This window comes from Aspergillus alliaceus, assembly GCF_009176365.1.
Source record: "Aspergillus alliaceus strain CBS 536.65 unplaced genomic scaffold BDW43scaffold_18, whole genome shotgun sequence".
In the NCBI taxonomy this organism is placed as follows: domain Eukaryota; kingdom Fungi; phylum Ascomycota; class Eurotiomycetes; order Eurotiales; family Aspergillaceae; genus Aspergillus; species Aspergillus alliaceus.
The window spans coordinates 385986-412168 of record NW_022474701.1 but is presented as its reverse complement, the minus strand read 5'-3'; the positions used below and the strand labels follow the sequence as shown (position 1 = coordinate 412168).

The 26183-nt window shown below is 49.0% G+C and overlaps 9 protein-coding genes across 9 annotated transcripts; 5 read left to right on the top strand and 4 right to left on the bottom strand.

Moving 5' to 3' along the window:
* Window positions 1–928: 928 nt before the first annotated feature.
* Window positions 929–3075, top strand: BDW43DRAFT_310556 (uncharacterized protein; the record flags this gene model as incomplete). Its single annotated transcript, XM_032046966.1, has 12 exons — window positions 929–975; window positions 1044–1157; window positions 1210–1306; window positions 1361–1493; window positions 1560–1641; window positions 1727–1969; window positions 2030–2111; window positions 2168–2192; window positions 2284–2372; window positions 2426–2509; window positions 2583–2646; window positions 2732–3075. The coding sequence occupies 12 exons, from the start codon at window positions 929–931 to the stop codon at window positions 3073–3075; spliced, it is 1404 nt and encodes a 467-aa protein (XP_031901037.1).
* A 3373-nt stretch (window positions 3076–6448) lies between these two features.
* Window positions 6449–8358, bottom strand: BDW43DRAFT_310555 (Aldehyde/histidinol dehydrogenase; the record flags this gene model as incomplete). Its single annotated transcript, XM_032046965.1, has 4 exons — window positions 6449–6621; window positions 6674–7623; window positions 7685–8151; window positions 8209–8358. 4 exons carry the CDS (start codon window positions 8356–8358, stop codon window positions 6449–6451), a joined length of 1740 nt encoding a protein of 579 aa, XP_031901036.1.
* Window positions 8359–9210: 852 nt separating this feature from the next.
* BDW43DRAFT_310554 (uncharacterized protein) lies at window positions 9211–9597 on the top strand (the record flags this gene model as incomplete). Its single annotated transcript, XM_032046964.1, has 1 exon — window positions 9211–9597. One exon carries the CDS (start codon window positions 9211–9213, stop codon window positions 9595–9597), a length of 387 nt encoding a protein of 128 aa, XP_031901035.1.
* A 105-nt stretch (window positions 9598–9702) lies between these two features.
* On the bottom strand, window positions 9703–10666 carry BDW43DRAFT_310553 (pyrroline-5-carboxylate reductase family protein; the record flags this gene model as incomplete). The annotated part of the gene is made up of 2 exons (XM_032046963.1): window positions 9703–10568; window positions 10624–10666. The coding sequence occupies 2 exons, from the start codon at window positions 10664–10666 to the stop codon at window positions 9703–9705; spliced, it is 909 nt and encodes a 302-aa protein (XP_031901034.1).
* Window positions 10667–11075: 409 nt separating this feature from the next.
* BDW43DRAFT_319024 (FAD-linked oxidoreductase-like protein) lies at window positions 11076–12565 on the bottom strand (the record flags this gene model as incomplete). Its single annotated transcript, XM_032048813.1, has 2 exons — window positions 11076–11886; window positions 11937–12565. The coding sequence occupies 2 exons, from the start codon at window positions 12563–12565 to the stop codon at window positions 11076–11078; spliced, it is 1440 nt and encodes a 479-aa protein (XP_031901033.1).
* Window positions 12566–13840: 1275 nt separating this feature from the next.
* Window positions 13841–15661, top strand: BDW43DRAFT_319022 (putative amino acid transporter (Mtr); the record flags this gene model as incomplete). The annotated part of the gene is made up of 5 exons (XM_032048812.1): window positions 13841–14142; window positions 14228–14432; window positions 14538–14729; window positions 14790–15181; window positions 15239–15661. The coding sequence occupies exons 1-5, from the start codon at window positions 13996–13998 to the stop codon at window positions 15659–15661; spliced, it is 1359 nt and encodes a 452-aa protein (XP_031901032.1). The 5' UTR covers window positions 13841–13995.
* A 1725-nt stretch (window positions 15662–17386) lies between these two features.
* On the top strand, window positions 17387–18691 carry BDW43DRAFT_299854 (uncharacterized protein; the record flags this gene model as incomplete). The annotated part of the gene is made up of 1 exon (XM_032044795.1): window positions 17387–18691. One exon carries the CDS (start codon window positions 17387–17389, stop codon window positions 18689–18691), a length of 1305 nt encoding a protein of 434 aa, XP_031901031.1.
* A 910-nt stretch (window positions 18692–19601) lies between these two features.
* BDW43DRAFT_299853 (cutinase family protein) lies at window positions 19602–20405 on the bottom strand (the record flags this gene model as incomplete). The annotated part of the gene is made up of 4 exons (XM_032044794.1): window positions 19602–19869; window positions 19926–20140; window positions 20191–20276; window positions 20330–20405. 4 exons carry the CDS (start codon window positions 20403–20405, stop codon window positions 19602–19604), a joined length of 645 nt encoding a protein of 214 aa, XP_031901030.1.
* A 3244-nt stretch (window positions 20406–23649) lies between these two features.
* Window positions 23650–26082, top strand: BDW43DRAFT_299852 (amidohydrolase 2; the record flags this gene model as incomplete). The annotated part of the gene is made up of 5 exons (XM_032044793.1): window positions 23650–23669; window positions 25137–25198; window positions 25260–25564; window positions 25690–25929; window positions 25984–26082. 5 exons carry the CDS (start codon window positions 23650–23652, stop codon window positions 26080–26082), a joined length of 726 nt encoding a protein of 241 aa, XP_031901029.1.
* Between the last annotated feature and the right edge of the window lie 101 nt (window positions 26083–26183).

Here is a 26183-nt window from a genome sequence, read left to right as displayed (position 1 = left end):
GTTTTCTGACGGGAGGATAGTGCAAGCAAAAGAAAAGAAGAAGGAAAGAAAGTGGGTCATTGAGGCAAATAATCTGTTGGAGCTGAAAGGAGCTCCAGGGGTGAATACTGTTAGTGCCAAATGCAGTATGCAGTATGCAGGATGATGAGGAGGTTGCATTTGAGTCAGGATACCAACAATAGCAACCAATCATTTCTGTAAGTTTCCCAGAAGTCCCATCACGGAAGGAAAACGTAGGTAGTCACCGATTCGCTCTTTATTGACAGTCCAGAGCTTTTCTAGATCGACCTGGCCTATTTGGAATCTAGACCCTTACTTTCGGACTATACCGGGTTTATCTCGCACAGCAGCCAAATCCACACAGACTTCCATGGACAAATACAAACCGTGTCGTCTAGAGGAAACGGACATCACCGTTACGGCGCCTCTGGTCATGCTGATGCAAATGCAGATTTGCCTGGCCAAACTCTCAATTAACCCTACCCTGTAGGCGACCGACTGCGTTGCCTTCCATGTGAATCATGCACTCAAACCACGCACAAAAGATGAAGCAAGAAGGAGGATTGGCCATAATTGCTGAAGTAACTCTTCGAACTTTCTATTGCGCCATTTCTGAAGGTAACGCATCCACTTACATGGATTGGTCCCTGTCCTATTATATCGGCATGTAGTATCAAAGGAGGCGGCAACCAAACAGGATTCGTTCCGGGACTCCCGCAAAAAGGTCATAATTATATCGAGTTCGGTGTTGGAAGGGCAGACGGCAGGAGAGTGACTTGTATTATCATATACACTCCGCTTAAAGAGTTTATATACCATTTATATACCATCACTCCTTGCGTCAACATTGGACATCGGAGTTTATAGCTCGACAAACTGCGTCAAACCTCTACTCACAATCAACCTAGCATTACCGCTGTCCGACATAATGTCTGAATACGTTCCTTTCTATGCAGGAATGCGCTTGGGTCAGGGGTACGTTTTACCTTTTTTCTCTCCCCCACATGAGCTTGGGCTAATGCACAAATGATGGGAAAATGCAGGTTCAATTCTTACCTCCAGGAAACCCGTACACAGGAATGCGTGGACGTGGAACAAGATCCTCCAAGCGGCGCCTATGCCCGGAAATATGATTATGAGGAGATCAGAGACTACCAGTTGTGTTTTCATTGTGATAGGGTTTGACGAGTTATAAGCTAATTCGAACAGGAGCTTGGTCAAGTCGTTCGAGCTTTCTGCTGGTGCTGCCGTCAAACTCATCGACAAGGGCGGCGAGGCTGGGTTCAAATACCTCAATAAGCGCACGGTAAGAGACAATCGCGGAATGATATGGTCCCAGCGTCAGCTCACAGATGCATAGTTCGAAAAATCCACCTGGACTTTTATTGTTCAAGTTGAGTCGGAGCAGCAGGAAAGTCCTATCCCCAAATCGTCTTTCAATGAACGGGAGACCAACGACCCCAATGAATATTATGGCGACCGTTATATTGCTGGTAAACAAGTTATCCATTTTCAATGTCTGAGAATCGCATTTTCTAATCAAAATTTCTTCCTTCCAGGTTTCAAATATGGTGGGAGGTTCTTTGCTAGGTTCTCGATAACCTTGACAAACCTGTCCGAGCAAGATGAATTATCTGCAGAGTGTGTTGTTCTCCCCACCCGTCCTTCCTACGCGTATCTGTTTGCTTTTGGTGTCCGGGTGAATGTTGACTTTGAGTTGGCTTAGTCTGAGCCTTGCTTTCTCTATGTACGGGGCCAATGTAGAGCCGAGCGTCGGTATGAGAAGGGCGGCTGAGAGGGTCGAGCAATCCTCCGAAATCAGTGTGACCGTCATTGAGCAGGGTGGTGGTCAGCTCAGGAGTCCCCATGTGGACCCCGAGCCCGGTGAAAGCACATTCCTTAAACTGAAGGAGATGGCCGACAAATTCTATGAGGAGGCCAGGACCAACCCGCACGGCTACATTCGCGCGTAAGTGTTCCCGCACAATGATAGTTTCGCAGATAGAGCCCTAATTACTTTGCGGTCTAGCGCACGGCTGGACAAATATGCCACGCTGTCTGACTTTAATGGTTACTTTACTCCATTTGATTACGACCGCGCAAGTGGCCTTGTGAGTGTCAGGTTAAATCTCCAACCATCCGGGGAGTTCTAACAATAATGGCTCAGAGCTGGTCCCTTTTGCATGACTTCAGTTTATACAAGGATTTGGAGGAATTGGTCAAGAATGGGAAGTTTCACATCCAAATCAACTTGAAGACCATTGGTCCTAATGGCTTGTATAGTTCCGGACAACAAATACGATGGTGGAGTGAATAAGAAAAAAGAACTGGAGGAAGCTCGAGTAAAAGAGACCGACAAGATCAAACAAAAGGTATTTCTTGCTTTTTTTATCCATGCAGGGAGCTCGATACTAAGCTGCTCTAGATCGAAGCGATCGCGAAAGATCCCGAAGAAGCCGAGACTCCCGTCGAGTACCCCCCTGCTAAAGAGTTCGAGTTACGAGTCTATGTGAGTGGCCTCCCTACCTGGCAGTGTCTTGACAGCAATGAGAGTCTAATCAATGCTATTCTCTCATCCACAGACGGCCATCAAAACGTCAACCTTCATTGTGCAGAGACTGCCGGTTGGCAGTAACTTTACCGAGTGTTCGTTTTTTCACCCCCCCCCCCCCCCCAACCCCTTTGCCCCCATCCTATAGACCAAACTGCATGATTAACTCCCTTATTCCAGATGCGAATATTCATCTTGATCCTGGAGCTGAGAAAAAATTTGAGTTGCAAGCTTTTGATTTTGACGGCGTCCTGGGATCTACGGTCGTTTCATTTGGCAAATCTAGGACACACGAGGAGTATGCAGTCCTTATTGGTAAGCGCATTAGCAGTGAGCCATCCTGGGAGGAAAAATCAGCTCTATGGGTATTCCAGGAGCACGTCGACGAATACTCTGAACAGGGCATATTGGTTTCACGAGCGAGAATCGAGAACCTGCTGAGGCTTCAAAAAGGCGACCCCAAAGATTTGCCCACTCTTCCTGGAAGACCAGCCTTTTTCTTCCACGTTACGGCAGCTACCTAATCATCCCAGTTGGCTTGTCAAGCTGGAGGCGTTGAGAAAGTCTTAGTTAAGCATGGGTTTGTAAGTATCGCATCTATAACATGTCTAGTCAAAACACAATAAACCCATGAAATCGAATTGTAGTAGTTAGTGACCTTGAATAAAACCTACACCACTTAGAGCCTTCCATACCGGAAAAGTGCCAGTGGCGTGAAGTGAGCCTGCTGCATAAAATGGCGTTCCAGATCAACGCGATCAACGAACATGGGGTGTGCAGTCGCTGGCGTTATCCAGATCCAGCGAACCAAGGCAAATTTTGGAGCACGACAATAATGACCAGCCTCGCAGTGATATGGTGGCAGGACCTCTTCCCTTGAATGCTTTCTAGTCACCCGGACAAGCTTTGTCGGCGATTTGGCGTCTCCTTTCCTCGGAGTCCTCAGTACGACACAGACCAGCCTCCATACCATCCACCCCTGTCACCTTAGATCATCTTAAAAGCCTGTGAAATCGATAAGGGCCAAATGGCCAAAACCGACCTAATATTTCTGAATTTAATGTTCTTTACCAACGACTCCGAGCACGTATTCTTGGCCGAGCAACTCGAAGCACAGTCTATTTAGTATACTTAATAAGAACTTGGATTACTTTATTAAACGCTTGCTAGAGGAGTTTAAAATACTCCAGCGGAAGCCAAGAGATAAGAGTTGTCTTAAAGTAGAAGATATAGACATTTAGCCCTAGTATAACTACTTAACGCTGTTTATTATACAGATTCTATCCAAGAATATATATAACTTTAATAAAACTGGCTTTTAATTAAGACAAGGAAGGAGTCAAAAAGTTATAACTATAAAGCCTATAGTTTCTTGCAATTTTGCGGACCTTCTCGGGCTCTAAAGCATTTATTAAGCTCTCATCCGACAAACCAACACTAACATCTCTACTAGGGTTCTTCAGCTTTAATAGGGGAATGGCTGGCGACGGGGCGACTGAAGGACAGACGGTGGTCAAATGAATGCCATGATCAAGAGGAAATAGAATATGTTCAATTGCCTCAAAACCGTCGTTTTTGATCGTAGACACCAGCCATTAATTGGAAACAGGTAACCGCTTTCATGTCGATAGCTGCATTGCCATGTCAACCCATAGCACTATAGAGTGGTAGATACATACTTTAAGTATTTGATTGCTGACGGTGTGAAGTTGTTTTACCATAATGAATTATACAAAGCCAATCCCGTATTTCGAGTCCAGATAAGTTCGTCTTCTCTCGTCTTCAGTCTGCTATGATCTGGTGTCGCTACACAAATGTTTTCAACGATGGAGCTTCAGGGAAGCCAAACACAGCCGCGGATGTTACATCTGATCCAGTCCCCGCCGAGTATTAAATGGAGAAGCACAGAGATTCATACTAGAATATCTATTTCTTGGAGTTCCGGAGGTTTGGCGGTTATCTGATCTCCGGAAGGAAGGCTAGGACTTAGTGAATTCCTCTCAGACATCCTGAACTAATTAGCTAGACTCGAGTTGGGATTATTATCCGGAAGGCGATCGGTTCTTTGTAGAGCAACGCCGAAACTGCCGATCACGCCGACAACAAGACAGCCAAGCAATTCTACAAATTGGTGCAAAACATAGGATACGATATGTACTAACTTACTGGTGTCTTCCAAATTAAAGGTCCAGGTCCGGATAAACACATAAACACTCTATCCTCGACATGTGCAGGCTCCGGGAGGCTTTCTTGCGATAGCATTGCGTATTTACACTGAAGCCCAAGCTTTGGGGTTTAGCTTACCAAAATATAATGGTGGACTTAGCGTTCTTCTACCGAATATCCCAATGAGATACTGAATTTTTTTGATATGACAATGTTAGCTGTATATATAGGGCTAGTAGATATCCTATGAGACCACCCGGATGCTAAACTTCGTGCCTAGCCGTTTGAAACCAATACAACTTTTTGATCTTGTTCTATGCGACGGCCAGGTACTTAGAATTCATGATAGGGCAGCTTATCGTGAGCATAAGGAAGCGAGTAGATTGTTTCTTACGCAACTGACACTTAGACTTGAGTATATTTAACCAGGGATAACTATGAAATACGTCGTGAGTCCATATCGTCCTATCTAACATTTACTCCGCTTCGAATAGACGTACACGATACACACGTATGTCCAGCGATCCTAACCTTGCGCCTCCCATACTGCCCAGGTACATCTCCGTGAGTACACCCGGATGCTGTGAAGTTTTGTGTTGTGAGGAGTTTTCGCACTATGGAACAAAGTAGCATTACATTATTCTGTAGGCTGCATAGAGCCCTTCTTAGCAGATAACTAGCAGTGGCAAATCACAGCCTCACAGCCCATCTAGATATCAATAACCTTCTACCCCTGCAGAACATACAGTGGTTCTATGCAGCTAGCGGCACGGCAATAGAATCTTTCCTGCTACAGCCTCTTTGTGGCAACGGCGCGCAGCGCCCGTGGCATGCAGGGAGGTGGTAATGTTTAGGCTATAGGTAATCCATAATCTGTTGATCTGGGCAAATGTCAATGGAAGCTGCTATACTCTTGTGTTATCTCAGGGGTAATTGTGGAATAAAGGAAGCCCTTGTTTTTTCATATTTATCTAATTACATATGTACCTATCATTAGTGTTTAAAATAAATGCCTGCTGCAGATTGTTTCCTCCTCTGAATCAATTGATATACCCCAAAAATATAGTTGATCCTGCTCAGCTATAGCTCAACCTTGTAACTAATTTTATAGCCTTTCATACAGCCTTTTCCAAACCGCATTTTATAGATCGATAGCCGTCGCTACTATGGACAGTATCATACCTGCCCATAAAGTACTCAGGGAAAGGTTATGTGCTATCCTACAAAAGTGGCAGCACCTGAATTAGGAAATTGAAGATATGTTGCAGAAATCTGCTGGACCAATTCACAAGCTCACGCATTTAATGGCGATATATGATCTTCTGTTATATACTCGGAGGAGCTTACACTCTGGGCTTAATCACTGAGCAAAAAGCGGCCACGATCTAGTCCCATTCCGGCAAGGGACAGTCCTAAAGTTTCCGCAGAGAAACAGTTCTGTAGCAGTGGCACTTGCTCTCTTGTTCAATCTGCTAGGGACCGAGAAGAGCAAAGGCTGATGTGAAGGTAGTCCTATACGAGATAATGATAATAATCAGATTCACAAGAATAATAATCGTACTATCAACAATGGTGTCTGCTATTGACTTCCGAAAGGGTGTCCACACTGCAGAGATTAGACATTCGTTACCTACTGCTAAAGGGCATAATTCAAACAAGAAATCTTCATAATCTATTCATGATAACCTCATATATACATCGTTCCCAGCTAATTCCGCGCCATCTTCAGCTCTAGTGATTGCTAGGATAGGTATAACCCTCCAGGGAGAAGAACTCCTCCTTGATCATCCTAGGGCTTGTGAACCGCCGCAACATATCGGAGCTGCCGGCCTTGTCGTTGGTACCACTAGCACGAGCACCACCGAAGGATTGCTGACCGATGAGGGCTGCGGTCGTCTTGCAGTCTGCGACTGGGTTAGATCAATATATGTGAGGGGTTCTAGAAGTACGACTTACTGATGTAGAAGTTTCCAGCCGAATAGCGAAGAGCATCCTCAGCTTCGCGGATTGCCCTGCGGTCTTTCGCAAAGACTGCGCCGGTAAGCGCAAAACCACCGCCCGATTGATCAGCCTTCTTCAGAATGGAACTCCACTCGTCATCAGGGTAGACATAGACGGTCAACACGGGACCGAAGATTTCCTCGTCGAACAGGCGGTGGTCGGGGGATTGCGCTTGGTAGACTGTCGGGTGAATGAAGAAGCCGGTCGAGTCATCGTATGTGCCTCCGGCCAGCAAGGTCAAGGTAGGATCCTTGTTGCTGGCGTCAATAATCGACTTGATCTTATTGAAGGACTGACGGTGAATCACTGGGCCCATGAACGCCTCGAAGTCTTGATCAGGGCTTCCAATCGTGATATCCTTGACCCCAGCCGTCAAGGCTGTCAAGAACTCCTCGGCACGGCTCTCCGGGAGATACAGACGAGAGGTCGCCGAGCACTTCTGACCTTGATACTCGAACGCACCACGGATGGTGTGGTTGACAGCGCTTAGGATATCAGCCGAATTGTGGACGAGATGGAAGTTCTTGCCACTCGTCTCTCCGACGACCCGAGGGAACTCGCGATATGTCTTCTTTGCAATTCCATCGCCGATCTTGCTATAGATACTCCGGAAGACGTCTGAGGAGCCGATGAAGTTCAGACCAGCAAAGTCACGGTGGGCGAGCACCAGGTCAGTCACCTCTGCCGCATCTCCCGGCACAAACTGTACCACATCCGGAGGCAGGCCGGCCTCAAGCAGAATCTTATAGACTAGAGTGCTTGCGTAGATACTGGATGGGGAGGGCTTCCATACGACCACGTTGCCTATCAAAGCCGGGGCAGAGACCAAGCTGCCACCCAATGCAGTGAAGTTGAAGGGCGAGACAGCGTACACAAATCCCTCGAGAGGGCGATAATCTATGCGACTGGGAAGGGTTAGTTGTCTCTTCCGTCTGATACAATGTGCAGGGCAGTGCATACCTCCACATTCCATCAGTGCCCCGTGTCGGTTGCTTTTCCAGCAACTCCGCCGCAAAATTGCAGTTCAGCCGGAAGAAGTCTGCCAATTCGGCGGCAGCATCAATCTCACCCTGCCAAACATTTTTGCCTTGGCCCAGCATGGTCGCCGCGATCAGCTCATAGCGATATTTCGTTGTGACTAACTCTGCCGCTTTCAGGAAGATGGATGCGCGATCGGGGAAGGGGGTCTCTTCCCAATGCTTCTTTGCTTTCAAGGCCGACTCAATGGAAGCTGTGACCTGCTCTCGAGAGGCAAGAGGGAAATTGGTGAACGTTGTCGCATGTTCTGATGGAAGAGGCTGATCCCATGACTGGGACGCCTTTTGCGCCATACCGTTGTAGAAAATCTCACTCTGGACAGGTAGCTGGGACCGGAGGTTGGTCAGGGCTTCTTCTAGTTTGACGCGCTCCAGGGAGCCCCTTGTATACAGAGGCTGCGATCGAACAAATTAGCCCCTTGCAATCAGTCTAGCTATGTACCTTGTACTCACATTGGGTTCATTTCTCGCAGCGGGGAGTCTGAATGGTACGGTTGCCTTGGTTCGAATCTGGAGAGTAGAAGATGGGAAAGGCCGCAGAGTACGTGTGGAGGAGCGCGCGGATGTGGACAATCTTATTGCGAAGATCTTAGTGGAAGCCATGGTAATTGAGGTAACAAAGTTAAATTGCGATTAACAGCAGCTTCCCAGCTGCGGACATCTCAAACTTATGAATTGGAGATCTCGGTAAGTGACCCGATGCCAAGTATGGGGATTCTCCACGACACTAATTCTCGCGATCATGTACTCTCGGGAAGGAAGCCGTCGCTCTGATATGCATGGCCAAAGATCATTATCTCTGACGGAGAGCAATCAAGACCCCACTTGGCTTGCTGGCTCTTATCACTCGTATCGAGACGGTGGCAGTGTCCATCTATTAATGAATGCTACAATGTAACGAAAGTTGAACGGTTTTACAGAAAGAACGATACTAGTGACATCTATTCGTGGCCTATCCCGTATCACAGACTCTCCATGGCGATTAGGGCAACTACCTCGGGGGAAGACTCGCAGGGGACCTAGCTGCTGCTGCGGTTTCGGCCACATTCATAGCGCCCACAGTGACCATTATCGACAGGTATTTTATACTGGAAATGGTCGAGTTCGAATAACTAGCTTACGAGAGCGCGCGGCAGAGCCCTGGTGGTGAAAGCATCGTCAAATTGACTATTCTCCATAGTCTTCGTTCCCACACCCTTGCCGCTCTTAAACGACCGTGAGGATTCTTCCCCGACTATATGGCCTTGTATGGACCCTATATGGGGCCACCTATACAGTCGCCAATGCAACGGAGACCCTGACAACTGAGTTTTGGCCGTCGAGGGCTAACCCTGTTACGTTTACAACCATACAACGACTTTTGTAGTCAATGTTCCCCTGTGAGTTTGGAAGGATATCCGTTTTGCGCAACTCTTTCGAAGTGGTATTGAGCCCACGGCGAAGAAAGCACTTCGCATGTCCAGTAGGGCGTTGTTAGAAGCCGCCACAGCGGCCTTTCTCGTGCGAGACGGGGTAACAATCTTTGGATCATTTACCCTGGCCTCGTGCTGTTCGTCTATCATTCCCGATAGCCTCGCCTTGCAGCCTAGCTTAAAGATCGTCATCACGCAGATCGCGGTTCCGGTGTTGTCTCAACTGGTGACTACCCCCTTACATCTACTTGGTCTCGACATGTACAACCGTCAATACTCGGTATCATGGGCCGAGAGATTCGCTCTTATCCTGAGGCATCTACCATCCGCAACGGTCATTCGCTGTGTTCGGATTATTCCGGCCTTTGGATTCGGTTGTTTGACGAATATAGGACTGCGGGAGTTCTTCCATAAACATCGTGATGAGTAGCTGTACGAAGTAGATGCTTATCAACTACATACGAGCCAGCCCATCCATAGAGTTAAAATGAAGAACAATGAGAGTCTGCTTTTACGGCCGCTATTTTAAAGGCTACTACTGTCTGGTATCATTCACATGACGAGTACCGTCCATAAGACGCGCAATGGTTACGGCTTCTCGCAAGGCCCGACCAACGTGGCCGCGCACTCCTGCCTCCTCCAAGATCATCAGACCTCCAATGGTACATCCTTCGGGCAACGTGCCCTGGTCCTTCAACACGGCCGGATGCATTCCACTTTGCAGAAGAGTTGCGGTTCCTTGCATCGCCTGAACCATCATAGCCCGCGCCATGTCCCTAGGCACGCCCACGGCGACGGCGGCATCAATCATTGCATCGACAATGACAGCGAAAAAAGCGGGAGTTGATCCAGCCACCGCGGTTGTCGCATCCATCCAAGATGGGGGGATATGGACCGTCTTCCCCAGGTTTGAAAAGATCGCATCGGTGATCTGCCGGTACTGGTCAGGGAGCTCTGGCTCGGAGATCTCGATGGCCGTGAGGCTCTGCGAGACTGACGCAGCGATATTAGGCAGCGTGCGTACTACCCACGTGCGACCCTTGGTATTTTCGGAGGTCGTTGGGCTGCCATAGAGGGTTGTCTCGAGCTTCTGCCGGGTCCAGCCCGCCGCGACGCTGATCAGCAGCTTGTCCGCTAAGGCATCGCGAAGGCCGGCAGTCAGTAATACCGTCTCGACGACCGCGGGGTCAACGGCCAACACTACAATATCCGATTCTTGAACCGCGTTGAGACTGTCCCGGGAGATTGATAAATTCTGGGAATAAGCGGAGAATTGTGCGGTCAATCGATGTTCTGACTCTTGACTTCGGACCGATGCGATGAATCGAGTAAATAGTACAGCAGCTTTTTGATCTTGAGGTCTATCGATCAAACTCTTGAGAATGGCGCTTCCTAAGTTGCCTGTAGTATGTTAGGATTATTTCTGTAGTTGCGACCGGGATGGAATGCTCTTTACCGCAGCCAAGGACACAAAGCGTGGAGTTTTTCATATTGGCCATGACGGGATAGTAGAAGGTATCCTTTTCTTTTCCGGGCTTCGTATTCGAACGGGTGCCTTTTGTGAGGAATACTAATAATTATTTTTACTATGATAGCTGCGGTGCACTGGGCGAGGAAAAGCTATGGAATCAGATCCGTGGAGCCGGCAAGGGATCCCGATTACGATAAGATGGACAGACGGCTTTGGATGCCGAGTCTAAAGTAGTTTCTAAGGGACGATCCCCCTCACTTATGGTGCATGGCTGTGGTTTATGTTTTCCAGATTCCCAATCTATGAAGGGGAGGTCCAACAGGGTGTAGTCATGTAGTTAGGGCTGCGCCAGCGACCATTCACGGCGACAGTACATATAGTCTAGTAGTGAAATATCATATCGGTAGTCGTAAAATGCACTTCTAGTTGGATATTCGTTAAGTAGAGAAGGTAACAAAGGCCTTCAGTCGTCTTCCCACCTCCCTCTTCAACGCTTGAAATTCATCCTGGGTTCTCGACACAGCATCCCGATTCTCAATCGCACGCCTAAGGAGATATGCCAGACACTCCCCCATTCCACCCCAGGTGGAGCATTTGTAGACTTGTGGAGACCCACCGGGGCCTTTCAATTGCAACAGGCCAAAACTGACATCGTCTGACATGCCGTGGAGTTGAGCAAATCCCACGGGCACCGTTGGCAACTTCTCCATTGTCCGCTGCTGATGGAGACTGTGAGCAGCCAACACGCTGGCCTTGTTATGACTGGCGAGAAAGAGGTTCACCGATGGGAAGGGACGGCCATTCTTTGCTCCAAATTCCCCAATCTCCTTTCTAAGCGCGCCCTGTGCGATAGAGTTGTACGCCTCATCGGTGTCCTGTTTCGTGTCGTGAATCAAAGAGCGATCGTCGGACGCAATATACGCGCCGCGCACAAGCTTGAGCCCGAGGGTAAATCCATCGTCACTGGCAGCAGCGAGATGGTGGGCTAAAGTAGTGGGAATACTTTTGAGATAGGCTTGGTAGGTGTTATAAACCAGCGCGTATCCATCCCGATTAAACTGGCGCATGACCTCGAGTGTGACACGTTGGATCCCACGTTGGAAGTGTTGAGACTCAGCGTCAACCAGGACGCGAGCCCCTTTCACTTTGCACTTTTCGCAGATCTCTTCCAGGGCATCGATCATCTGTTGAGGGGGCATTTGTCCTGCAGCAAAGGCTTTCGCCACGGTCGGTCCGGCGCCTGTTAGCCTGGAATGGTCAGCGATCCGTCACACAGGTGCGTGGGCGAAGGCCCATACTTCATAGCCAGGTAATCCTCCTCACCAAGCAGGTCGATGGTCTTTAAGGTGCCCGTTCGCCAGGCTTCAATGTGGGGACAATGCTTCTCGGTGGCATTATCTTGGTCGACTTGTTCAGTAGTGACGCCAAGCCCTTGCTGAGTATGGGTCGAATGATCAAAGACAATTTCTTTTGCGTATGTTAATATCGTCCCCTGAAAGCCCATGTCCTTCAGATGTTGAACAGTAGCCCTAGACTCCGCTCCCGTTTCCCCGGCACAGAATTGCTTGTAGAAGGTCCATTTCAGGATGCTATGAAGAATGATACTGCGGTCTACGTTCAACAACCAGCCACGGTTGGACTTGGATAGGAGGGATAAGATTGAGAGAGACGGGCGGAGCAGGTAGGGCTTGGACGTAATGGTAGCCACCAGCAGGGATCGGAGTAACACGCCCGTTGGCAGGGCTGATAGAGGAGCGAGTGTGGCATTTGGGGCACTCTTGACTTCAGTTAACACCGAGGTCGACACAGAGCGCACTGTGAGTGGGCCTTTGCCAATCGTATTTCGCGATGCGCCTGGTCCACGCCGGTAAGCAAAAGCGCCCAGGGTTGCGGGTGATGCAGCTTTGCTCGAGTGTAAAACAACCATTGCTTGGTACGTTGGTGGTCTATCTAGATAAATCGTATACAGTATTCACCTAGATTAGGGAGTGGGCGTTGTGTCCCTCCAATATATATGCATACATATACGCTATCCGTACTTGTCATGCTCGAATCGAAGGAGCCATGGCCTTTGACAGTCTATCGGCTGGCCTCCCGGCGTAAACATTGACTGCAGCCTCGCGTGGTCAAGGAAGGACCAGATAAGATGGTCTTGAACGTGCGATATGAATGGAGCATTTGATGGGAGACTTTCCCGGAGATGCGTCTAGCACATCGGTCTTTAGTTCCGAGCTCATTGATGATTGGCGGCTTTGAGGTTTTCTATCAAATTAGAATATCGGGATAGATTAAAGGTTTAGAGACAGTGCTCTAGGATAAGTTGAGTAATATTTTCCCTCGTGAGTACTGTCTCCTTGCTTAGTTTATTCTTCTCCTCTCTCATTCTGGTTGCCTGCCATTTCCCTCCTCTTTCTAGCTAGTTTAAACTGCATAAATACCATATATCCTTAACGCCCCTTATTCACACAATCAAGCTACCCTTCCCCTTGTGGTCTTGACAAACTCCAGTCCTCCACCAGCACATTCGAAAGGAAGTCATTTGTGAACCATTGCTATTTCCGGTGACAAGAAACCTAGTAATATCCCCTGGGGAATGGGTAAAGTAACCTCATCTCGAGGTCCATCCATGGTTCCCACGTTCTTAGCTACCCTCACTATTTCCTAATCCGGCTGGTGTAGCATCCGGCCCGCCCATGCCCACAGATGAGATACCCAACTTACCCGGTACGACCCTTCTGTTCATATCTTGTTAAGGTCAAAAGAGACACAAATACTAGAATAAACACTGGATAGTCCAGATGCTACATTCACGCGGATATACATCGCCTCGTTGCGGGTCAATAGGACTCTCGACTTAGGCACACAGTCAAGTGAAACGAGCAACCGGATGCGGTGTTTTCCCGAAGAGACATCGTATGAGGGTTCACCTTATCACTCGAGATGATTTGTTGGACCACTGGTGACATTTTCCCCGCAGTCCTCCGCGATATCGTGGAGAAAAAGGTGGATCGCGGAGTCCTTCCCGGGACCCGTCCAACGTCGGATATCTGAGACATTGATCATCGGCAGAGCCCCCGAGGTGTCGATCTTGCCACATAGTGCTACGCAATTTGCGGGATAGTCTTCAAAAGCATGATAAAGGGTGATTTCCATGCTGTGATGTCAAGTCAGCCATATCCGGCACGCTATCAGATACTGGCCCGCTCAACTTGCGCGAAAGAAGTTACAACGACGACGGTCCGATCCTCTCTCAGCCAATTTTAATTGAGGCGATGCACAAATTTAAAAAGGTCTCAGCGTCCCACATCCCCAATGTGGTCCTGAGCCTCATCTGGCGCTGGTTCGCATATATCCAACATGATGTCGATAATCCTCAAATCCAAAGAAAACTCTCACGACCTGGGCCCAGTTCCTTCACAGACCGGGGAAGTCGACGATGTGCCCACCTACGTGAACGACGATGTCTTTGGCGAGGTCACCGAAAATGGGCCCAACTATCGTAACGTATGCATCCCCGCGAGACAGAATAAACAAGAACCCTCCCCACCCCCCCCCCTCTACTTCTCCCTCCAAACTGACACACTGGCAGGTAGGATGGCTGGGAACTGTCGCTCTCATGATGAAGACTCAGATCGGCCTGGGGGTCCTTTCTATTCCGTCTGCCTTTGATACATTAGGTCTGGCCCCCGGGATCATCTGCCTCTGTGCCGTGGCCGTAATCACCACATGGTCCGACTACATGATCGGTGCCTTTAAACTTCGCCATCGTTCGGTCTACAGCGTCGACGATGTCGGCGGGTTGATCTTTGGCCGTGTTGGCCGCGAAGTCTTTGGCCTTGCCTTCTGGCTGTGTAAATGACCCAACAAATGCCGTATATGGCCCGTCTAACAGTGAATAGATTGGGTCTTCGTTTCTGGTTCTGGCATGCTCGGAATTTCCATCGGTCTGAACGCTGTCTCCACCCACGGGGCATGCACTGCTATCTTTGTGGCAGTGGCTGCCATCGTCGGTTTCATGCTCTCCAGTATCCGAACCCTCGGCCGTATCACTTGGCTGGCGTGGATCGGGCTGGTGTGTATTCTGACCGCGAGTAAGCCCTTTCTTCCCCTTCTATATTCACGGTGATCGACTAACGACTTGACTTGGACAGTTCTCATCGTGACCATCGCGGTTGGAATTCAAGACCGTCCTGAGGCGCGGCAGCAGGACGGTGTCTGGGTCTCCGACTACAAGATTATCAACAATCCGAGTTTTAGCCAGGCGATTACGGCTGTCTCGTCAATTGTCTTTGCGTACTCTGGCACATCCGGATTCTTCAGCATCGTATCGGAGATGCGCGACCCTCAGTATTACACTCAAGCGTTGCTCATCTGTCAGGCGGGGGTAACCGCCGTGTATATCACGATTGGCTGTGTAGTCTATTATTACTGTGGATCTTATGTTGCCTCCCCGGCCCTTGGATCAGCCGGGGTAATGGTGAAAAAGGTCTCCTATGGGTTTGCCTTGCCGGGTTTGATCGTCACCACCACCATTGTCACCCATGTACGAGCCTTCGCACATAGAACAAATGGTAGTTTGCATACACTAACCTCTCCGTAGCTCCCAGCAAAGTACATCTTCCTGCGCATCTTACGAGGCTCTAAGCATGTGACGGCCAATACCATGATCCACTGGGGCACCTGGCTTAGTTGCACCTTCGGGGTCACCCTGATTGCATACGTGATCGCCAGTGCCATCCCCGTCTTCGACAAGCTCGTCTCGCTCATCGGAGCTTTGCTCGGGACGCTGATGTCGTTCCAGCCCATGGGCTGCATGTGGCTCTACGATAACTGGAGCCAGGGCAAACAGGAACGAACGGCTCAGTGGACGTTGATGGTCTGCTGGAGTGTTTTCGTGGTCCTCTGCGGGTCCTTCCTGACGGTTGCCGGAACCTATGGGTCCATTGTCAGTGTGGTTAATAGCTACAGCGAATCAGGCGGTTCGGCGGCCTGGTCGTGCGCCGACAACTCGAACTCGACATGATCTCGCCCGAGAATGACGCCTATTGTTGAGGTGTTTAGATATGATAGGTTTAGATATGTTCCAATTACTTCCAATTACTTCCATGACCCGTGTCATTCGGTAATTCCATGCAGCTCTTAGGTGCACTCAGGGTATATTTCCGAAGAGTCAACGTAGCTATAACCCCCTAGCCTCTACTTTCAACGAAGGGAGAGAAACCAACAAACAAGACTAGATTAAGTAAGGGTGATACCGACCAGCCATTAGTTAGCTGGGCTTGGCCTATGCCACTTTTAGTAATTTTTTTTTCGGCGGTTGGAGAGGTCAACTCTCGATCTGATAGGCTGTCAGGTGTTTCTCCACGCTGATGCAGCCCTACTCCATACTCCATGTCACATATTGTCCCCAACAAGCCAGGTGAAAGGGGATTGGTACTTGGCATTTGATTTGGGAGGCCATACCGAGTTATTTTTCATTGAAAAGGAGTTCTAGATAGTTGTCTCACGCGGCCCCTTGCCCGATTCCAATGCCATTGGCTCCAGGATTTCATGTCTCTCCTGAATTTTAGCGTGCAGGTCGGTAGGACAAAGGCCTACGAGTGATTTCCTGCGGAGAAGGAGTACACCGAGCGCTGGTCCACTCTTTACCCCCTGTTGGACGGATGGGATTGCCAAGGCAAGCCACAACCTCCCTAATGCCGAACCGATTCTGGTGACTAAGGCCGAGGGCTTGGCAGGCACGGATGCGCTCGGAATTCTTCCCTAAAAGTACCGGGTGGAATTCTCTGATGCCACGTTGAAGACAAAAGAAGAAAAAAAAATTGAAACGATAATAGGTACGAGGAAATCAATAGGTCTGAGGGAGAGCAAATCGTCCGGGCTCATGAAGATCAGGAGAAGCTTAGTATTCTTCTCCCCCTTTAGGTCGGTGATCGTAATCTGTCCACGTCCTTTAACCGGACCGAGTATCAGCCCTACGCCACGTAAAAGCCCATGTCTGACCACTGGACGCCACCACCATTACTGGATCTTAGCGTTCGGAGGTTTGAATCATGAAAATGCACTTCACCAGAAACGGAGGGGATGAGAATTATTGGCTGCACTCGGCGTTTCGCTTGAAGCCCATGACGACGCTTGGGGCCCACTCTAGCGGAACGGTCGACACTGACTGGGGAAAGCCGGACGACTATCGTTGCCTATATGGGGACACGGCCCCATCCAGCTCATTCGGTTCCTTGGCTCTCATGTCAGCGATGGTGATTTTTGCCGGGAAAGGAGAGGAAGAAATGAATCCTTGTCGAAATGTTTCGAACCAGAGGCAAAGCTCACTGGCCAAAGCAAACGGACTAAAGTATCAGAAGAAAAAGAAAGGTAAAAAAAATAAAAGAGAGAGAGAAAGAAACCAGGAAAAGTCCAGAAAAAGACCCGAAAACTAGGCATATCTAGCGTGTGGCTGAATTGGTGCCATCGTCATCCTCCCAGAATTATCGTCGATTATTGGTTCATCAAAAAGAGTAAAGGGGATCAGATACACTCATGGTCGCGTGCGTACGAATTCGGAAGATCATAATTTCATATGCAGAGCATATCTTCTTACTCATCGGAATCCGCTATTCATCCGTACTCGTTTTGGTTCATTTCTTGGCCTGATAGCAGCGATCCATATTTATTGGGTACACCCCCCCCTTTCCCCCCCAAGCCCTATCGGGGCCCCTTCGTAGGGGAAGACAGGAAACGACTCCAGACAATGGTCAGGACCATTCTTACTTGGTTTCTTTATGTCGCCAACCAGGTGTCCGACCTGTCCCTGCGCCCGATTCAACCTCAGGCGAGGTTGAGGCCGGAACATCAGCAGGTGGTGGCTCCGCTACCCAGTTCAACGCAATTGTCTACACCCATCATCCAAACTCCGACATCACAACCTAGCACAACACCTTCCGCGGTGACTCCTCCACCCGCAGAAGAGACCGATGAATACTGGGATGATATCATCACCGGCGTCTACGGCATCCCACCACTGCTCAAGGTCCACGATCGAGCCGGAATCGTGAAATGGTCTTGGGGTCGAGACGACGTGACCCAAGAACTACCCCCGTATATCAGACACTGTCTGTATAGCGATGCCAACGATGCAACCGAAGTCAAGTGGATTCGAAACGGGACCCAAATTGCGGCCATCTACAGCGATCTCGTTCTGATCATCAACCATACCCCTGAGAACCCGGAGACGGACAAACTGATCACCTTCGCGGTCTGCCGACAGAATGAATTCCTGTGGAACTCTCATACCTTGGAACCCTTGCCGGGCGATCGGGTGGCTGTCGGGACAACCGGTTCCAACCCATGGGACGGCATCCTTGTCTACAACTCCAGTGTCGATAACCCGCTGGTCGATGAACCGCCGATCTTGCAGAATATCACCGGCCTACGCGCCATCCACGGCATGATTTGGGATGAGCAAGAACAGATGCTGTGGGCCGCTGGGACGGACGCCGCGGCCGATGGGTCCGACCCAATTCCCGCTTATGGCACCCTGCAGGGCTATCCCTACAATGCGACCACCGGCGAGCTGGAAGACACCGACGAATTCATGTATCGACTCGCCGAGGCATGGGATCAGGAGACGGAATGGGGTCCCGGGTATCCATGGTGGTGTGGACCGCATGATCTCGTCCCCGTTCCCCATGAGCGCAAGTTTCTCATGTCGCAAGATCGAGGCCTACACGCCTTTGACCTCAACACCCGCAAGTTCTTCCTGGATAGCAAAGGTGTTATTGATACGTACATGCAAGGGTTCGAGGTGACGACCAACGATCGCCACGGCTTCAACCGCGCCGGAGAATACCTCGAACTGCCCGAGTCGGACCTTAAGGGCTTCAGCCTCGCCCCGGATGGAAGCTTCGTCTATGTGCAGTCTCTGTGGCGATTGCTTCGGGGCAACCATACCAACCTTGTGGTCGACGGGGTGAAGCAAGATATAAACGAGGGGGATGAGATTTATCGATCGAGATGGTTTGCGGATATTCCCGGTTGGCCCAAGCCAGCCACATAACGAAGACTCGGCGATACTACATTTCAACACATTTCTGTCTCAGCAAGCTGCATGCTATGGATCTCGCTGGGTATACAAACATAGCCGCGCTTTCCGGAGTTGATTTTCAACAAACGTGGTGGTTTATCAAGACGTTGATGAAGCGTCGGCGCCACAATTACATCCCGGAAGTGGAACTGCAGAATTGCGCCCTTATGCCGGTCATGATGGGCGAGTATAATACTTTTAATCAAAAAATCGCCTCTGAGGCGGGGGTGTGTATCCCGGCATGACCTCCTGTCCGTGTGGAAAATGGATAGTGTCAACCCCGTCGGCTTTTGATATTGAATTCATTTGTCTATATTTCGAGATATGATTGGGAGGTCATAGAGAGAGGGGTCCGGTTGACTGTAAGGGCTGGAAATATCATTAACGCTGACCCGCGTGAAGTATATAATACTGTATATGAAAGACAATCCATAAATATTTCCATATATCAACTTTCATCTCTCCTTGTACGAATACAGTAATTTGCATTAGTTCGGCTCTTTAGTCCAGGATCACTCTATTCCTATTGTGTGTCTATCTCTCGAAGGCCTTCGGCAACGCTTCGAATACTTCATGTTGACATGTTGACATCTCGCACAACACACATAGTTATATGACAGCTTCTCATTGTCCTTCAATGAGACTACTACTGTAAAAAACAAAATCCAATTTTCAATTCTCGCCACGGGGAGTACAAGGTCCATAAGTTCGATCATCTCGCACTACAAGGCTATTCATAGCAAATGAATGTACCAGGACCATGATGGCCCATTACCATCAACACGAGAACAGGGGAGCAAGGTGGGAAGAAGGGGCCAGAAGCCCAGTGTCAGGGAGAGCATTCGGTCAACCAACAGAAGAGCGAAGCGGATGAGACCCAAGTCTAGACGCCTACCTTGGACAGAAGGAAATTGCTTGCATCTCCTGCGTCAGACACGTATGTAAAGTGCGGTGGTGCGACAATGAGAGTCCCGTGGCAGACGAGATCGCCCGGGGCACAGTATACCTTGACCTTATCCTGAGTGAAGTTCGGAATCTGGCCATGCTCCTGGGCGTTGCGAGTATAGCCGAAAAGGACAACACCTTTTATTTTCTCCTGTAAGTTCGCTGAGAGACGCCTAATGGAGCCAGCCATGACAGCTGATCCTTGACTAGGTGTTTTCATCAGCTTCGATGCACGACTAAGTTGATGATGCTCTCAACATACCTGTATCCGCCGGCCACGACCTGAGTGTCGGGACACTTTGAGGCCGCTAGTTCGAACAATTCCTTCGCCTCTGCGATTGCAATCTGGGATGTTCCTTCTGGCAGCGCATTGGACGGTAGGTCCGCTCGGTATCTAGGTCCGACTCCCTGACAAGCGACATCACCTACTCTCGACAGCTTCAACCGGCTGCATACAGCTGGCCCAGTAGAGATGCCCTGATCACCTTGAGTATTTCCCCGGCCGATCCAGGTGAACTGAAACTCACCAAGAGACCAGGCTCTGTGGAACCTCGGGCAAAAATGAAGGTGATGGGCTTGCAAGGCCCATCTCGCAGCTCATTTCCATCTGTCACTGCTCAGGATGGTCAGCCTTTACATCAGGTAGCAGAGACTTTGTTAACATACCTTGGCGGCCCTGAAGGTCTACTGGGCTGGCTACTGCAGTCGCAGCCAGGGTAGAAATCAATAGGCGGAGGTTCATGATGATGGGAAGAATGGAGAAAGCTGGTTGAACTCGTTATAATGGGAGAGTGCTGAGAGCTGATAGACATTCATATTTGGCGAGTAAACGGTCATTTTTATAGCCATGTCCTTCCTGACTGAGTACTCGCTATACCTCGGCATCTAGAAATGTCTCAACTAGACCTATGGTTAAATTTTCCCATCACAGACACCGTGCGCGAGATGGTAAGGGTTGGATAGGTCAACGGCAGCAACTAGCAGACAACCAACACACTAGATGATCACTTCTCCCGTGCTCAGAAATGGTATACTCGTCTCCGGACCTATAATGTTCATTTGCAGCGACCATGTACCGAGGAAGGCGCTTCAAAGTTTCCTTATATTAACTCGATCCGACTGAAATTGCGGAGATCCGGGGTTACTCAGGGTCCCTAGTGGGTCCCCTAATCTAAATGCAATATATTTCGTGATGAAGAAACCATTACACTAACGTCCCAGTACACCCATCCAAACCAGAATCATATCCAGCCCGCGGAGATGAGGACATACAGTTAATACCCTATGGAATAGCAGGAGTAGTATTCATACCCATACAGCGTGCCTTTCTATGGCCGCTATGCCGGAGGAGACGGACTCCAAGGAGCCGACATCCTATTTACTTAGCCTAAATACACCGAACGCCGGCAAATTAAACGAAGCAGACCAACCAACGCATGAAGAAAGGGAGCGAATGGACGCCGTCTCCAGTCACTGACAGTGTCCTCGGAGACCGTAGGGCCTAAAGTATTATAATATTTGAATTGTTCCTTAATGCCAGACTCTCTGCTGTTGCAGAGTCTGGATGCTACCAGCGGCAATCATCATAAGGGGTGAAACCCATTTATATTTGAGTTTGACTCCTCTATTCTGACTTCGCTAACAGGGCGGGGTCGAAGGATGTGGCGCTATACAGGTGTGGCCAGACCACCGCGGAATCTTGCCAGGCTATTACGGACCTATCATAAGATATCAAGGGCTTTCAGAGAAGAAGTGACAGCATACAAATAGAACTAATGCCGGGATACATTGCAAGTTGAATATAATTTGGCTTATGCTAACCCAGCATGGGTAAAATAAATCCCAAGCCCTTCTGGTAATCTTTTACCTACTCAACGGGAATGCGAACCAGAGACACATATGGAAGGGAGGACTGGAAGGCACAGCAACAAAAACCTCTACTGGTGACCCTACGCCGCAATTAACCTAACCAGGCGATTGCCGAGTCTGTCACATAGCTAACCCACGGGAGACTGACCGAAATGGAGGATAATTTGTCTCTACCAGACCATGACCTTCATGATCAGTACTAGAAGCAACATATTGAGGGGAAGGCGCTTGCTTCGGCTTGAGGCTATCTGGCTGACATTTCGTCTGGAGAACCATGATGGATTTGCTTGCAAAACATGCCTAGGAGGGGCCAAATGACAGCAGCATCACCGCAGCCAATTCCCGAATCAACAACTCCAGTTTCATAAACTACCCTACCCACTTCACTTTATCATCACCTGGTAGGACGTTTTGCTTTTCTTACCTAGAGAACCGATTTACATTCCGGATGCCTTGTCAATGTTGGCAGAGTAAGCCCTGGTTCAAGGTTATATAGAGTTCCACTCGAGCAGTTTTAAAGTACATTGGCTTAAATTTCCTATATCAACTTTGTAATACTATAGTGTAAGGAATTGTTATTTAATAGCACTTGTATATGTACCTATACTGCCAGGTAATTTACGATATACAGCTTTTAACCCGAAACTCCGGAATGATCACAATAGACGACATGGAGGACTTACTCCCGGCCAGCTCTCTACGCTGTCTTCTGATTCACCAGTTAGATCTCGTATTGGTATTATTTGCCTCACCCCATTTGCGACGCAGTTGACACTTGCTTGCTTTGTTATTGGAAGGTTCTGTACTCGACCAACCGAGGTGCTCCGTAATGAATACAATGTATAGGGTGTATGCCACTGTTGGTGATCTATTAGGCAGTGCTGGACTATTCTCTCTCGAAGGGATAGATCGATACATTGGGTATGTAGGGGAAAGCAGATCGTTCCCGCATGGCTCTTGGACCCTGGTTTCGATTATCTATCATCGTTATTCGACAGTAGAGAAAACTGGATGACTACAACCTAAAGGGTACGTAGAGACCAGAGAGCACTGTACTTGCACCACCACCAGAGATCAGAATCTATTCCCTTCATCTGAAGGCAAAGGCAAGATTCAGATAGCACCCCCACCCCAGAATTGTCCTACTGGGTTAAAATCTGATCCAGGGAAACAATTTGATCGCTATCTGGACCATGAACTTAGCGGGAAAGACGAGTTCACAATTTCTTTCAGGTAGAATAATATTAATACTAAATCCAAAATACAATCTACCCATTATAAATGTCTTTTACAGACGTGAGACAATCCCCGTGTTCGTCTAGCTATATTTGTCTCCCGAAATTCTGGCTATCACCCTGTTGTTGTTTCTTTGCAGTAGATTATAGTTTTTCGAATTTCGGGATTCGCTTTCCATGCTAGACAGTAAAGCAGTAGAAACATTGCCAGTTTGTATGGCACCACTATTCCAGACCTCAGTGCAGCGGAGTCCTAGTGCCAATCTGAGAGGTCAAGGAGGAGATACCAGCTGTACAGCCAATTGTAGGGGCTGAGGGTGGCAATACTCACCGTCATTGATGGAGTGGTCTCGTGAATAATTAAACAATTCCTTCGTACCAACACCGCGGCTAGACTCTTCTAGGAAATCAGGCTGGCAATGGCGAGCTTGGAGTCGTGGATTGCATTGACAAAGTGAATGCATTTAACTTGTCCAGGCGATTGCTCTCCACATGGGCGACATGCTCACGAGGGAAGTAGATGGCCCAGTATTTGTAGCTGTATTGGGGACTTGTGGCAGTGTTTCTGGTTCCAGCTCTGGGCCTGTGTCTGTTCCTGTAAGCAATGAATCGGACGACACATCATGCATGCCTTTGAGATATCGGGAATAACGGGCGCTTGACACAGCACGGTGGCGACACAGGCTTGTACTGATCGAGAAGCTGGAGTCTAGAATGTAAGAGCAGTGATGCTCTAGACAGCATAGATCCATTGAGTGGTCTTATATTGATTATTCAAACTGGAATGTATGAAACTGCCTCGGCATGCTATCTTGGTGAAAGTGGGCAAGGCTCCGGAACTATATCTGTACAAGCATGCAGTCGGTGAATATAGCAGATTAAATGCACATACTTGAAGCTCTGTAGCTCGGTTTCTTGTCTAAGTGGTGCGGGCTGGTGTGAATTATCGAATTAGTGATGCATTCGGCCGAGCAAGTCGGACATCAACTTATCTTTGCTCTCTGAATTATACTTCCGTAAGTCTTTAAAGACAGGCTACTTCTAAGGTCCATAACCAGAGGGACTCCTTGTCTTTCTTTGTAAGTTGTCTCCAAACTACCAGCCGCGAGGGAAGGTGCCATTCAATTCGGAGTTAGCCAGAAGACTGGGGATCACCAGTAAATATTTACCTGCTATCCACATATCCCTTCCTTGCGAAAGCTCTATTGACATCTTCTTCTTCTTCTTCCTTAGTCCCTGTAGTCCAAGACGACATGCACTGGGTAGGGTATGCCGAGCTTGCTGCCGCTGTGAGCAACGCCGGGGGCCTTGGAATGGTCGGTAGTCCCCAGCTAACCATAAACGAATAAAGAAGACAACTAACATATGACATCCGTAGATTACTGCTCTTACTCAACCTTCGCGTACCGAGCTTGGAAAGGAGATCCGTGAGTGTCGTACTCCAACGAAAAAGCCGTTTGACGTCAATATCACCCTACTCCCAACTCTCGTCCCACCCGATTACGGCGCCTAGGTGCAGACGATCATCGACGAAGAAGTTAAGGTTGTCGAGACAGCCGGCAACAATCCTATAAAGGTGACCAAACAACTGAAACAGGCCAACATCGTCGTGCACCACCCTCCATCACGCCCAATCAGCTGTCAAACTCGGTATAAACTTTCTCACCATCGACGGCGTTGAATGCGGCGGCTATGTTGGAGAGCATGATATCACCTCCCTGATTCTGCAGGGAAGAGCAAGACAGGAGCTTCGCGTCCCGTGAATTGTCTCGGCGGGCTTCTGCGTCTTTGTGCGCCGCCGCGGTTCTCCGGTTGTCAATTGGATTTTTGAGCAGAAGGATGGCACCGTACGCCCTTCTGAGGGGCTGTGTAGGACTCGGCTTATTATCAAGGTCAGGAAGTCAATGCGCAATGGAAAGATTCCCATTCCCATTACTGATGATGAGGAGGTCAAGTCGAGGTAGTCGGAAGCTCATGGAGTACAAATCGTCGAAGAGTGGGAGTTAAGGAGGATGGCACGCTAGCAGTGGATGCCGGAGAAAAGTGGTTCAAGTTTTTCGATTTTAGAAGCAGCTTCCTTACCACATATGGGCTACGGTGGTATCTCTCAATTGACTGCAATAGAAATGTTATATCAGATATGCAGAACACATTTGCAGTGCTCCAGACATTCGTATTGTTTGATATTCCGTCGGAGTTCAGCGGGTGGATCTGATTTAAGTCCCTGGAGTCACCCAATCTTGCGGAGACCTCCTCACCGACGAACAAAACATACTAAATGGTTTGAGCACAGTGATAAACAATATCCTTGTCTGGCTCACTCTTACCCTGAGCGCTTATATTTTCGCTCTGATCATTGCTAATCAAAGTGACGCGGTGTCGAAGCTGTTCCCGAACGCCTGTTGGGTCGCTCATCACCATAATTTCGATCGTGAGATTCCTGAAACAAATACCAACGACTAAGTCTTGCTAGCAAGCCTCGTATACTCTAGCCGCGCAGTTCGCCTATGCTTCCGACGCACATTTGACTCCACCTCCCGCGACTATTGAGCAATACATCCGCTTCAAGAAGAGTCTGGGTATCACCAACTCGGTGTTGATCCATGGTCTATCGTATGGAGCTAACGTGGAATTCCTCAAAATCTTCGTGAAGGTGCTCGGCCAGTCCTCAACGAAGGGGATTGGTGTCCTCGATCCCGACACAGTCACCCCCGAAGCGCTGCGAGATATGCACAACGCTGGCATCCGCAGCATTCGTGTCAATATGTATAGGTACAATGCCATGCACGATGTCGAGGTACAGAAGGGTCTCTCTGCGTGATCATGCGTTTGTCATTGGGTAGCACTGTCCATGGTGGATGGAGCTTGACCTTCACCCAGACACATCCAGAGTTCTGGGAGTCGAAGCCGGTCAACGAGTAGGAGACCATGTCAGCGGGAATTCTCCTAATCACCGATCACTTCGCCTTACTCAAGGGCCCAAGTATGCTGTCCCCAGAGTGTGATGGTGATGTGGCCCGTCAGGTGAGGTTCGAGGATATCATCGAGCTGGTTCGCCAGTGCCTGTTGTATGTCATGCTCAGTGCATGTTATCGGATCAGCAACGAAGGGCCTTCCTACCGGAGTCTCAGATCACTTCCAGGTTCTCTAGCGGAGCGATTGGTACGTGTTCCACCCTGAGAGTTGACCCCTCGGCTAACGTAACTGTCACTCAAGCCCCACACAGCAGGGATGAAGGTCCGAACGAACGAGGAGGAGATAAGAGAAACCCCGTTCCTTGTGGTGGATGACCCCACCTGGCTAGAACGACTCTAGTCATGGCTATTGGAGAATGATAGCATAACCTGATGGTAGAGACACCCAAGGCGCTCTATAATTGGTAGGGAGCGAAGAATTTGGATGATGTATCTCCCCTT